The 14,155-nt window shown below is 33.5% G+C and overlaps 1 protein-coding gene across 2 annotated transcripts in view; it reads right to left on the bottom strand.

The window, feature by feature from the left end:
- LOC106471425 (translation factor GUF1 homolog, mitochondrial-like) overlaps positions 1-14,155 on the bottom strand; it is a 54,451-nt gene that overhangs the window by 17,666 nt on the left and 22,630 nt on the right. For both annotated transcript variants that reach the window (XM_022400031.1, XM_022400030.1), the window contains exons 5-10: positions 13,625-13,754; positions 11,265-11,374; positions 9,758-9,885; positions 3,625-3,695; positions 3,363-3,464; positions 2,491-2,624 (exon numbers count right to left, since the gene is read on the bottom strand). In XM_022400031.1, coding sequence (XP_022255739.1) covers positions 2,491-2,624; positions 3,363-3,464; positions 3,625-3,695; positions 9,758-9,885; positions 11,265-11,374; positions 13,625-13,754 — 675 coding nt within the window. The remainder of the gene's footprint in view (positions 1-2,490; positions 2,625-3,362; positions 3,465-3,624; positions 3,696-9,757; positions 9,886-11,264; positions 11,375-13,624; positions 13,755-14,155) is intronic.

Raw genomic sequence — 14,155 nt, 5'->3', positions numbered from 1 at the left:
AGAATTACTCAATATCTGAAAATATGTGGATCACACTGCTATACTGAATTTGAAATTACTCAATATCTAAAAATATGTAGACTACAAAGGAATATTCAGGGTAGAATTACTCAATATTCAACAATGTGTAGGCCACACTGCTATATTCAGGGTAGAATTTCTCAATATCCGAGAATATATAGACCACACTATTATATTCAGGTTAGAATTACTCAATATCAGATAATATGTAGACCACACTACTATATTCAGATAAGAGTTACTCGATATCAGACAACATGTAGATTACAATGCTATATTCAGGTTAGAATTTCTCAATATCTGAGAATATGTAGACCACACTATTATATTCAGGGTAGAATTTCTCAATATCCGAGAATATATAGACCACACTATTATATTCAGGTTAGAATTACTCAATATATCTGAAAATATGTAGACCACACTATTATATTCTGGTTAGAATGACTGAATATCAGACAATATGTAGACCACACTGCTATATTCAGATAAGAATCACTCAATATCTGAAAATATGTAGACCACACTCAATATGAGATAACATGTAGATTACAATGGTATATTCAGGTAAGAATTACTCAATATCTGAAAATATGTGGATCACACTGCTATATTAAATTTGAAATTACTCAATATTTGAAAATATGTAGATTACACTGCTATATTCAGGTTATAGTTACTCAATATCAGACAATATGTAGATCACACTGTTATATTCAGATTAATATTCCTCAACATCTGACAATATGTAGACCACACTGCTATATTTAGATTAGAAGTATTCAATATCCAACAATATGTAGACTACAAAGTAATATTCAGGGTAGAATTACTCAATATCCGACAATATGTTTACCACACAGCTATATTCATGGTAGAATTTCTCAATATCCGAGAATATGTAGGCCACACTATTATATTCAGGTTAGAATTACTCAATATCAGAAAACATGTAGATTACAATGCTATATTCAGGTTAGAATTACTCAATATCAGACAATATGTATACCACACTGCTATACTCATGGTAGAATTACTTAATATCTAAAATATGTAGATGACACTGCTATACTGAAGTTGAAATTACTCAATATTTGAAAATATGTAGACCACATTGCTATATTCAGGATAGAACTGCACAATATCAGAGAATATGTAGATGACACTGCTATACTGAAGTTGAAATTACTCAATATTTGAAACTATCAGACCACCTACTGCTATATTCAGGTTGAAATTACTCAAGATCAGATAATATGTAGATTACACTGCTATACTCACGTTATAATTCCTCAATATCCGAGAATATGGAGACCACACTATTACATTCATCTTAGAATTACTCAATATCCGACAATTTGAAACCACACTGTTATATTTAGGTTAGAATTACTCAATATCAGACAATATGTAGATCACACTGCTATATATTTAGATTAATATTCCTCAACATCTTAGAATAGGTAGACCACTCTATTAAATTCAAGTTAGAATTAATCAATATCAGACAATATGTAGACCACACTGCTATATTCAGATTAATATTCCTCAACATCCGACAATATGTAGACCACACTGCTATATTTAGATTAGAAGTACTCAATACCTAACAATATGTAGACAACGCTGCAATATTTGGCTTAGAATTACTCAATATCCAACAATATGTAGACTACACAGCAATATTCAGGGTAGAATTCCTCAATGTCCAAGAATATATAGGCCACACTATTATATTCAGGTTAGAATTACTCAATAATTGACAATATGTAGACCACACTGCTATATTCAAATAAGAATTACTCAATATCTAAAATATGTAGACCACACTCAATACCAGATAATATTTAGATTACAATGGTATATTCAGGTTAGAATTACTCAATATCAGACAATATGTAGATCACACTGCGATATTCAGGTTAGAATCACTCAATAAATTAGAGAATATGTAGACCACACTGCTTTATTCACAGCATTTAGCAACCAAGAACTGAAGAGAAAGAGTACTTGTGTTTTAATATAAAATAGAACTAATACAATAATTAGAAATCGATACTTGACAACAAAGAAAACTTGTATGTTAAGTAAAATATCAGAAGCTACTACAATATTTAGAAATCAAAACCTGACAACAAGGAAGAGTTGTGCGTTAACTGACACAGCAGAAGCTACTATAATATTTAGAAATCAACACTTGACAACAAAGAACACTTGTGTGTTAACATAAAATATGTTGTTAACAAACATAGATAATTAGCTGCAATACTTTTGTCTTGGAACACATTTTAATAGATAATTATCTGCATGATTTTTGTCTTGAAACATGTTTTAACATAGAAAATTAGCTGCATGACTTTTGTTTTATCTTAGAACAAACATTTTGAAATAGTATTTAAGAAGCACACTAATTTAAGAACAAAGTTAAGGGAATTTGGAAATAGAGAATTGAAAATATTATATTTTTACCTGGCATAGCCTGAAGAAAGAGATTTCAATTCATCAAAAAAGTCCACAATAATTTCTCCAAGTGGAAATTTGTACCGTAGCATGATTGTATTGTTGTCAATGTTTTCAGATGACTGTTGAACACCTCGTCGTTCCTATCGATACAGAAACAAAGATGTTAGCAGTGATGTCTCTGTCCAAACGGATCTTGTTTTAAGTTTTTTGAAGTTCATAATGCTATTTAATCTTTTTACTTTTTGCAGATACATAAATATTTATTTGAATAAAAAGACATTAATGATATAAATATTCTTTATCTCCAATATCTTCATTTTTTATTGTTGCTGTTTTTACATGATTATATACTATGCACACACAAACAAACGTTTTTGTATGTGAAATTTTTATTCTATTTTACATATACTTAGCTATTGCACTTCACATCATTTGATGGCTGTGTTCCATAAAACCCCAGGTTTGTGTACAAATGATGCATGTCATCAAAACCAACATACTTTCATTTTTTATTTACACTTTCATAACTATACTTAACAAATATCTCAAACATTTTTCATATTATGTTAAATAAAGTGAAATATCTGTTCTTTTACTCAAATATTTTATAATTTAAAAACCTAGAACATGTTCCATGTGAGAACTTGGAGAACAGAAAAAGTAGTGAAAACAAATTTTTAGATAATAATAATAACAAAGTTCAAACAATGACTGATGCCTCCCTAACCAACATTCCTACATACTGTTTTTGGTTTTTATTCTAAACCAACACATACACCATTAAGATTTTCATTATTAGTAAAAAGATGGATTTCTTACTTAATGGTTAACTTACCAAGAACTTTGTAATAACAAAAGCCCTTCTACTCATTACTCACCATAGAGAGAGAGATTACACTGCCGAGATAAGAATCAGGAGTGATGATTGTTCCAGTCACCATTGGTTCCAGGTATTCTTCTACTATGTTAGATTCTGGAAACTAAAATATTAATAAAGATACACAGGATGTGTACAGGCTACAAAATATGAGGTTTACACTTTTTTCTGACATGAAATATTTGTATGTGGAATTTGTTTTATTTTAAACTTCAAACATTTTGTTGAATACTAGTAAATAACACAGGTAACATCATTCTTACCTTAAGAGGGTTTGTAATTATAACTTCTTTACTTCCATATAACTTTATATTGTTCTCCCCCTTTATGATTGCTGTAAAACAGAAGGTTTTAGGTAACTGAATTTAATTTCTGATCAAAGCAAGTTACGTACTAAGATGAAAACTTAAATTCAACCTAGTAATGAGTATATATGTTTATCATGTTCTTACTTACAAAGATTAGAATGCATTGTCACATCAGTTATGTATCCTTGGTGTTACGGATATTTTTGGCCATATGTAAACCCAATAACAGTCAGCTTAGAAGATTTAGAAATAATGATGTTATAGATGTTTTGTTTTTCTTTTAGGAGATTAAAGTTAGTCCTAAATCCATATACTAAGTAACAATGCTAAACAACTTTTACAATAAAAAAAATAAATTAAAAATAATAAAACTAGATATATTAAACATTCTAACCAATACTGTTAATGAAAGTAACATTAAACAACAAAGTACATCTCGCTTATGGAACACAAACTCCAGTTGTCAGCTTCAAATACTGTAGTAACTTTAATGTTTCTAATGTTTATAGAACATTGTTAAATCTGTATGACTGTGCACAAACAAAACTTTCCACAATCCTCCCAAGAACATCAAACTTTCTAAATAGCTCTGAGAATGAAACTCTGACATCTGAGGTGAACTGCTATGATACATTACCATTTAAGATTGTATTATATTAAGGTAATGTAATACAACAGTATATACTGTATCATTACACCACACAGTACTAACAGTACAACCACAAACTATTACATATGAAAACTCCAAATTTATACATTTACCACATATAGACAGACATATTATCCACTATTTAGTGAAAGTAATAAAAACACCTTCAAAAAGAAAACTTTTTGTTCAACCTACACTATAATTTTGTTACAAGGTATCTTAAAACTAAAAAGTTCAAAAGTAAACACTTCATCGTTGTATAAATCCTGTCAAGGTATTGTAAAATAAATACATTTATATGGCATCATTACACAAAACTAAGTAATTTTATTCAATAGTCTATACTTTATCATTACACAAAACTAGGTATTCTTATTCAATAGTCTATACTGTATCATTTCACAAAACTTGGTAATCTGATACAATAGCCTATACTGTATCATTACAGAAAACTTGGTAATCTAATACAATAGTCTATACTGTATCATTACAGAAAACTTGGTAATCTAATACAATAGTCTATACAGTATCATTACAAAAACTAGGTAATCTAATACAATAGTCTATACTGTATCATTACACAAAACTAGGTAATCTAATACAATAGTTTATACTGTATCATTACATAAAACTAGGTAATCTAATACAATAGCTTATACTGTATCATTACACAAAACTAGGGTAATCTAATACAATAGTCTATACTGTATCATTACACAAACTAGGGTAATTTAATACAATAGTCTATACTGTATCATTACACAAAACTAGGGTAATCTAATACAATAGTTTATACTGTATCATTACACAAAACTAGGGTAATCTAATACAATAGTCTACACCGTATCATTACACAAAACTAGGGTAATCTAATACAATAGCTTATACTGTATCATTACACAAAACTAGGTAATCTAATACAATAGTTTATACTGTATCATTACATAAAACTAGGTAATCTAATACAATAGTTTATACTGTATCATTACACAAAACTAGATAATCTAATACAAGAGTTTATGCTGTATCATTACACAAGCTAGGTAATCTAATACAATAGTCTATACTGATCATTACACAAAACTAGGTAATCTAATACAAGTGTTAACATTTACCTTACCAGAAAATGTATTTCAATTAGATACTCATCTTTCTGCACCAGAAAGAGCTATTACCTTGTGTGAACTGTAATTTCCTACACAGGGCACAAGCCTTGAGCAAAGCTCCCACCCTGACACATGTTAATGTGTATTGCACCTTCCCTAATGCACTCATTATTATATTATAGCCCTCCACCAGTAAGAGGACATCTTCTACATGCAGTAATCCTCATGAACACTTGCACTTGAACAAAGGCTCATTCTTGATAAGGCAAACTAAATGCATCAAAACTGGGGAGGAATGGAGGGAGGTGGTATAGAAAGATAAGCATCTATGTGAAATACATTTCAGAAAAGGAAAATGTTAACATCAGAAATGCTACTCACCTCTCAGCACCACAAAGAGCTAGAATCCAACACTGAAGATGGTGGTAGAAACAATACAGAGAAATTATAAAGATGAGCTTCTTCCTGAAAGTGGTGTCAGAAAGAGAAGGTCCAAAGTGTGACATCTATGAAGCAGAGGGTAGTCAAGTGGAGCAGCACCTTGAGATAGACTGGATTCATCTAAAGCAGAAAATAATCTTCTCCTACTAGAGGTGGTAGATCAACAGATATTGCCATAAGAATTTTTGCTGAATGCTAATATGTCGCTAAGGTTGGCAGATTGGTCAACTATCTATCATCTCACAGGTGGACAACTTAACATGAGTGTGTAGTTTGGCCATGGCTATAAGTAAGGCTATTCCACATTGTATAAATACATTTGTATGATACCACAAGGAATAGCATCTTACACCCATATCCCAAGGTGAACCCAAGACTTATATGGCTATACCTAATTCCTTGGAATGGCTTCACTAATAACATAATTGGGGTGTCCTATTCTATACTATTTCCCAAATGAGGAGTACATCCACTCAGGCTTGTACCAGTGTACTGCACTGCCTGATGAGGAACTCTCCATATCAACTTATCAAGTGACTTGGAAATGGGGAAGCAAGGATTCTCCCATACACTACTAGAAAAACAGGAGAGGAATTTGTACAGGGGGAGAACACCAGAGAGATGTGTGAACCATTGTCATCAGGTACAATAAATAGGTTACACACTAAGACACAGTGCAATAGATTACCCTGACTAAACACAGCAGACACACACCTTACTTGTTTGTCTTTTGTTTTTTCTCAAGCACACAATGCAGGGGACACTGATGGCTAGAAGAAAGAGAAGCCATAAGATGACAAACATAATTGAAGAAGACATAAAAAATAGGCAAAAAGTCATCACCCATAGAAGAATGAACTAGCCTTAAAAGGTGTATAATTCAAGCAGGCAAAATGGAAGGAGATAAGTGTCTAGAGGAAGAGAAATTCCTGGCCAGAAAAGTCAACAACAAGTGCCCTAAGTGAGAAAACAATAAATGGACTATATAAAACAAAGAAAATGAGCTGGGTCAATATGAACATATAGGAAAGAATAGGGAGGATGAATGGAGAAAACATTTAATCACCTTAAAAAAACATTCAAAGTTGAGAGCAGTCTGGGAAGAAGAAAAACCTCTCTCTGTGGTAAATAGTGTGGGAGGAAGCCAAAACAAAAATTAATAATTGCTTCTGCAAGACAGTAGGGAAAGAAATATGGCTGAAGCATATAAAAGAAGAAGATTGAAGCACACCAGATGCAGAGCATGCTCAACCATAGCTGTAGAGTCTGGAATTGGATACCAAATGACTAGCAGCAAAGAATGGATGGGAGGCAGACATGCAGTGATAACGGGACAAAGTTAGTGGGATTAAATCCACTGAAAACATGAGAGGATGGGGAAACCACTCAGTGGGATGGATCCAGGCCTAAGCAAGATAGTCAATCTGCCACCATGTCCTGAGAATTCGAGACATGATAGATTGACAGTTGAATATGGTGGTCATGGGACCCAAAGTGAAAGTCCTCTTTCACTTTGTCCACTGGTGGACTCCCTTAACTTCAACCTATTGAGTTCCTCAGATGCTTTCTCAGGTTTTTTTTCTATACTTCTACTCTCCTCTTCACCAACTTCAAATGCTATGTAACAGTTCCTCAACCCCACTCTGGAGCTTTATTCCCAACTTTTTATCATTCCCTTGAAAATGGGAAATTGTCAGCCAGATATCAGTTGGTACCACGTGACCGAGTTCTGTTTTTCCTTACTTCTCAATGGGTAGTTTTCTTACTTTCCGATTGATACTCTCCCAGGTGTTTGATGACCTGCTTTGGAGTCTCATACACTTTTCCACATCCTAATTTGTTTTACCTCCTTTTGCTTCATTCAATTCTTTCACAATGGTCAAACAATTGGTTCTCAGTCTTCCCTCTGAGTTGGATATGGCACCATGTTTTTCATTGGCTCTGGTGGGTGTTTACTTGGAGGTTACATTCTTGAGGCTTTTTGTTCTACTACTCTATGTATGTTTGACCTCTGTTTGCCCTTTCCAACATGGCTTCCTATGTAGCAATCTCCCTTCTTTTTTGGGAGTCATCTCATTTGGGGTGGCTGGTTTGGCTGTCCATCTCTGTCTCAAATCCCACTCTGTATTTCATTTACTTGATCAGTCTACTCCTTTGTCTTTATGACATGGAACTTTTGATACCAGGTCTCTCATGTCTCCTTCATTTCCTGGATAAGCCTTTTTACAGTGACTTTTCTCTTGAGTCACTCATTCCTCTTGGATGTGCCCATATGTGTCCACCTTCAAAAGTTAATGGCTGCCAATGCAGGTACCTCCATATATGGGTTGTATTCTTTTTACCTCTTGCAGTTGTGGTGACTCACTCAATCCCATGTGATCCTGGACATCTCTATTCTCCCATCTTAAACAGACTTGCATCTGTTTGGAGCTCTCAAAGGCTTAAAAATCAGTATCTGGGCTACTTCCACTTACATATTTTGGTTACCATATCTATGGTGTGCATATATGGTACTTTTTCTTGGCTTTGTGCTAGAAGACAACCAATTTTATGACAACACCTCTGTTTCCTCTGTTCCAGTGAGGCACAGTTCTGGATGCCTGCTGATCCATTTCTGGCATGTAGTCTCCAAGGTTAATGATTTTTTGTCTATACATTCTTGAACTGGTGACTACTACAAATTACTCAATAACCATATGTGCTAGATACCTCTAATTTAAAAGTGATAGACTAGAGGGAAAACAGCTAGTCAACACCATCCATCATCAACTCTTGAGCTACTCTTTTACCAACAATAACGGAATTGACCATCACTTTATAACACCCCCACAGTTGAAATAGTGAGCATATTTGGCAACAGGATTGGAACCCAGAGACTGAGAGTCAAGTGCTCAAACCAACAGGCCATGCAGGGACATGCATACCAACAGTATACAGTAGATTAAAGGAATATCAAACTGAAGATAATTCGAATGAAAGTTAACACCAATAAGTTAAACATTTTGTATAGTTCTTTCATATAATCAAGAAAATTAAGGAAGGCAAAAATACATGACAAATAGAAATGAAAGTTTAAAACAATAAATGCAAAAATTCTAGTAAATATCATGGGAAAAAAAGTCTGAAGACAAGCAGTGCTGAGGAAATAATAAGTTTGTGTTCACATGCTGGGTGTTCATGGGGATTACCATGCATGGAGGATGTGTCGTCCTCCAACTGGTGGAAGGCTATGGTGTAATGAAGATTACATCATACGCTAGTGCAAAACATTGACATGTGTAGGGATTGGAGCTTTGTTCAAGGCATGTGCAGGAAATTATACAGTAAGAGCTCTTTGTGGTGCACAGGGATGAGTAGCATTTCTGAATTATACTGTATCATTACTCAAGAATAAGGCTAATATAATGTGGTAGTTTTTGTGGTTTCTTCACTTTACCTTCAGTTTTGTTTATCCCCCAACCCTAGATGTAACTTTCCAAGTTATAACATATGTCTCAACATTTTACTTTACAAAGAAGTCACATCCAGTTATCTAATATAAAACACATCTAACTCAAGAAACAGCCTTTTATCCAAAATATTTCACACTGAACCCTTTTGAAAAAGTATTGAAACATGTACTGGATTTGTTTGAAATCTGTTGGACAATCTATGAAAATGTAAAACCTAACAAGTACACATAACTGTGTCAGGAGAGACATGAACCAGCACAAGAGAATTAAGCTTAATAAGTGCTTTGACATAGAAACAGTAAACATTTTAAGAAATCTATAAGGTAATCAACTGAAAAAGCAAAATTCACAAACAAGAAATATATGTCTCTTACTTTAAGTTAGTGTAAAATAAGAGACTAAAACATCACTGCTCTTTAATGCTAAATAAATTACTGTACCTTTATAAGGCACATTTGGGGAAGTTATAACAACCTGTGTATCAAATTCTTGATCGAGTCGCTGTGAAAATACTTCCATGTGCAGCAACCCTAGAAAGCCCAGCCTCCAGCCTTGACCTAAGGCAGGGCTAAAAAAATATTTTTGGATGAATTATTTAAGTATCTCAAAATGATTCTTAGCAATCCAAAGATGGTAACAGATATAAGTCATGAGGAAAGATTGATATAAATATACCAAAAAAATATGACACTGCTTTAGTAACTAAAATTAAAGCTTATAAACAAGCAAGCAGAATCAATGTTACAGAATCAAGTGTTTTGAGAGTGAAAATTGAAACCCACCTGCATAAACCTTTATATAATTTTCATTCACTAGTTTTGTGATTTCAGTTTCAGATACATACACATAAGCCTGAACATAATATGACACCTTAGATGGTTCAGATTGTTTTACATTGTTGGTATCACTCAGGATCCTCACCACAATGTCCTAAACTTAAGTAACACATCAATTCAATTGTTAAGGTGTCACTTATAAGCTTAACTACATGATATAACACATCAGACCTTTATGGTGTTGCTTGAAAGTTTGACTATCTGATATAACACATCAGACCATTATGGTGTTGCTTGAAAGTTTTACTATCTGATACAACACATCAGACAGATATGATGTTATTTGGAAGTTTGATAACCTGATATAACATAACAGACAGTTATGGTGTTGTTTGGAAGTTTGATAACCTGATATACCACATAGCCAATTATGGGGTAGGTTAGAAGTTTGATAACCCAATATAACACATTATATCATTATCATGATGCTTGGAAGTTTGATTAACTGATATAACACTTTAAATTGTTACATTATTTTTTTGAAGTCTGAAGACCTGATTTAAGCCATCGATCATTATTGTAATGTGATTACCCAATATAACACATCACATCGTTAGGTGTTTGATAGTAAGGTGCCTGATATAACACTTCCACACTCTTATGTTACCTCTTGGAAGTTTGATTAAGTGATATAACACAATTATTGCAGCAGAAGTATATTTTATTCTAATGAAACTCCTAATCTCTTTTCTCATACTTAGCATACTTACATGACAACTCCAAGGATGAAATAAATGATAAAAGATTGAAAACTAATAATATTGTTATTACAATAGCACTTCAACAGCTATAATTGAATGAAATATGTTTGTAACTTTCGTGCTTCATACAAGCAGCATCCATTTCTCCATCAAATGTTGGGCTGTGAAGATTCTCACACCCATTTTTCATGTTCTCTGTCTGTTTGAAACTATAACAACTTTTTGATGAAAACCTTTTGCTGGAATAATTTTTGTTCTTGTTTTATAACAAATTGAGAAAGTTAATAAAAGTAACAAAATTAACCATTAAAACAGGTTCACTTTCCAAAAATATAGTTTATGTTATCACAGAAATATTTTTATATCAAAATGTAAATCCTGTAAGTAATTACCACAAGTGAGAGTCTTACCTTGAGTCAATACTTACTGATACACTGGAATCACTAAGACATAGCTTTTCTAGCGCACGTCTCAGAGAAGGATTTTGTGATTGGTCAACTGGATATAATCCAGCATAAACCTGAAAAAACAAGATACATTGAAGGTAATCAGTCTGTGCAATAGAAAATAAAATATAACAACAAAAATGAGGCCTAATAATATCTCATCATTTGTGGTGGGATAGAAACAGATATTGTGGTGGGATAGAAACAGATTTTGAGGTGGGATAGAAACAGATTTTGAGGTGGGATAGAAACAGATTTTCAGGTGGAATAGAAACAGATTTTCAGGTGGAATAGAAACAGATGTTGTGGTGGGATAGAAACAGATATTGTGATGGGATAGAAACAGATACTGAGTTGGAATAGAAACATATTGTTACGTATCTGCTTGTTTGTTTGTTTCCGGTAGAAATTCTTTCCGAGGATCTTCAGCAATACAAGTCCTTTCTTTATTAAACCAGTTTATTCTTCCTCGATAGACACTTTTAGTACACAGAAAGTTCCACAATCAGTACGTTTCTTGTCACTTTAAACTTAACAACTTTTATAATACAAGCTATAAATCACAGTGATTCACAATCTCGATAACTACACTCTCGACGAGTGCAAGACACACACTTTACGGCTCACAAGCTCGAAACTAACAGAATCATAAATTACATGGAACTCAGAGTAACTACTGCTCTCCCTTCATTCATATATCCTGCCCCGCTGGCTTTCCTCTACCAGGCTTATATACTAACGAAGAGGGCATCTCCAAAATACTCGGACTTCCCCGATCATTCGAGAAACTCATCACGTGTGCCACCAGCATCACATGATTTCCGTTGTTGTAACAATATATTGTGGTCATAGACGTAAGAGGTGGGGTCAAGGGGGTAATTACCCCCTAAATTCTGGCCCAAATATTTTTTAGGCAAAAATCACCCACATTATTCATGCAAAAGCTCCATACATATCTATAACTTTTATATTTGCAAACTCATTATGCCTTTTCAGAAAATATTACCTACATGTGACATTTTCACTTGCACCTTTTTAACCCTTTAGTGCCATATGGTTTTGCATGGAAGTCATTAGAACTATTTTTTTAAATCAACTTTAAACCTTATAGTACATGATTTTAAGGTCGATTTTATATTTTGGGGCAAAACTTGCTTTCCCCAGCATCTATGCCTATAATTGTGGTGGAATAGAAACAGATATTGTGGTGGGATAGAAACAGATATTGTGGTGGAATAGAAACAGATATTGTGGTGGGATAGAAACAGATATTGTGGTGGAATAGAAACAGATATTGTGGTGGGATAGAAACAGATATTGTGGTGGAACAGAAACAGATATTGTGGTGGAACAGAAACAGATATTGTGGTGGGATAGAAACAGATATTGTGGTGGAATAGAAACAGATATTGTGGTGGAATAGAAACAGATATTGTGATGGAACAGAAACAGATATTGTGGTGGAATATAAACAGATATTGTGGTGGAATAGAAACAGATATTGTGGTGGGATAGAAACATGTATTGTGGTGGAAAGAAACAGATATTGTGGTGGAACAGAAACAGATATTGTGGTGGAACAGAAACAGATATTGTGGTGGAACAGAAACAGATATTATGGTGGAACAGAAACAGATATTGTGGTGGAACAGAAACAGATATTGTGCTTCTGTGAAGTATTTAAAGGTTGAAAAACAGAAGAGTCTACGTTCACTGCGTGTAGTGAAATATAGTCAAAGCGGATGTTGGTCTTCAAGGTAGTGTTTATAAGGTTAAAAAAACAGCTGAGATCCACAACATGTAGTGGAAGATAGCAAACAATGATTATGTGTTGTAGAAGATAGTCCAAATTGATGTTGGCCATCATGGTAACGTTTATAAGATACAAACAACAGTCTTAGCCTAGAATGTGTTGTAAAAGATAATCTAAAGTGACCATGATCATCAGGGTAAGGTTTAAAGAGTATATTAGAAGTAGAACAGTGTTTGGTTTTTGATAAAGTGACATAACATCACTTTGGTCAGTATATGTTTGTGTGTTTGAAGACTACAGATGGTGTGTTAACACAGCATTTTCTAAAATGATACATCACATATATTTTTGAATGACTAACATTTATTGGATTTTGTCCATACACTCAATGTATTTGTAATTTTATCAATTCGTTAATAATACGTATATAACATGAATAATACTATTTCTATTTAATGAAGCACCTTTCAAACCTGTGTAATATTTGTAAAATCTCTACAGATAGAACCAAACCTAAGTATCATTTGTATATTACTGATCTAATGGCAACAAGATGCTAGACATAACTCACCATAGGTTTAGCAGGTTTGAAACCTGGAAGGTAAGAAACATTAGTATCTTTCAAGAACAAAGTATCTCCAACTTTAGCCTCTTCAGATGACCTCATACCAGCAACAATACATCCCACTTGGCCAGTAAATCTTAAAAATAAAAAATGTTCTATACATTTATTTGAACACACAAGCAGCTGCTTTACTCATCTCCCAGTGAACACAAGAAGCTGTTTTACTTTCCTCCAACAAGATGATTTACAACCCATTTATGGACCTACGCATAGCTGATTCACCTACACCTGGTCTATACATCTATATATTAGCAGCTCTTCTATTCACCTACACCTGGTCTATACATCTATATATTAGCAGCTCTTCTATTCACCTACACCTGGTCTATACATCTACATATTAACAGCTCTTCTATTCACCTACACCTGGTCTATACATCTACACATTAACAGCTCTTCTATTCACCTACACCTGGTCTATACATCTACACATTAACAGCTCTTCTATTCACCTACACCTGGTCTATACATCTACAT

Source organism: Limulus polyphemus, unplaced genomic scaffold (assembly GCF_000517525.1).
Source record: "Limulus polyphemus unplaced genomic scaffold, Limulus_polyphemus-2.1.2 Scaffold4615, whole genome shotgun sequence".
NCBI lineage: Eukaryota > Metazoa > Arthropoda > Merostomata > Xiphosura > Limulidae > Limulus > Limulus polyphemus.
This window is presented reverse-complemented; position numbering and strand designations above follow the sequence as displayed.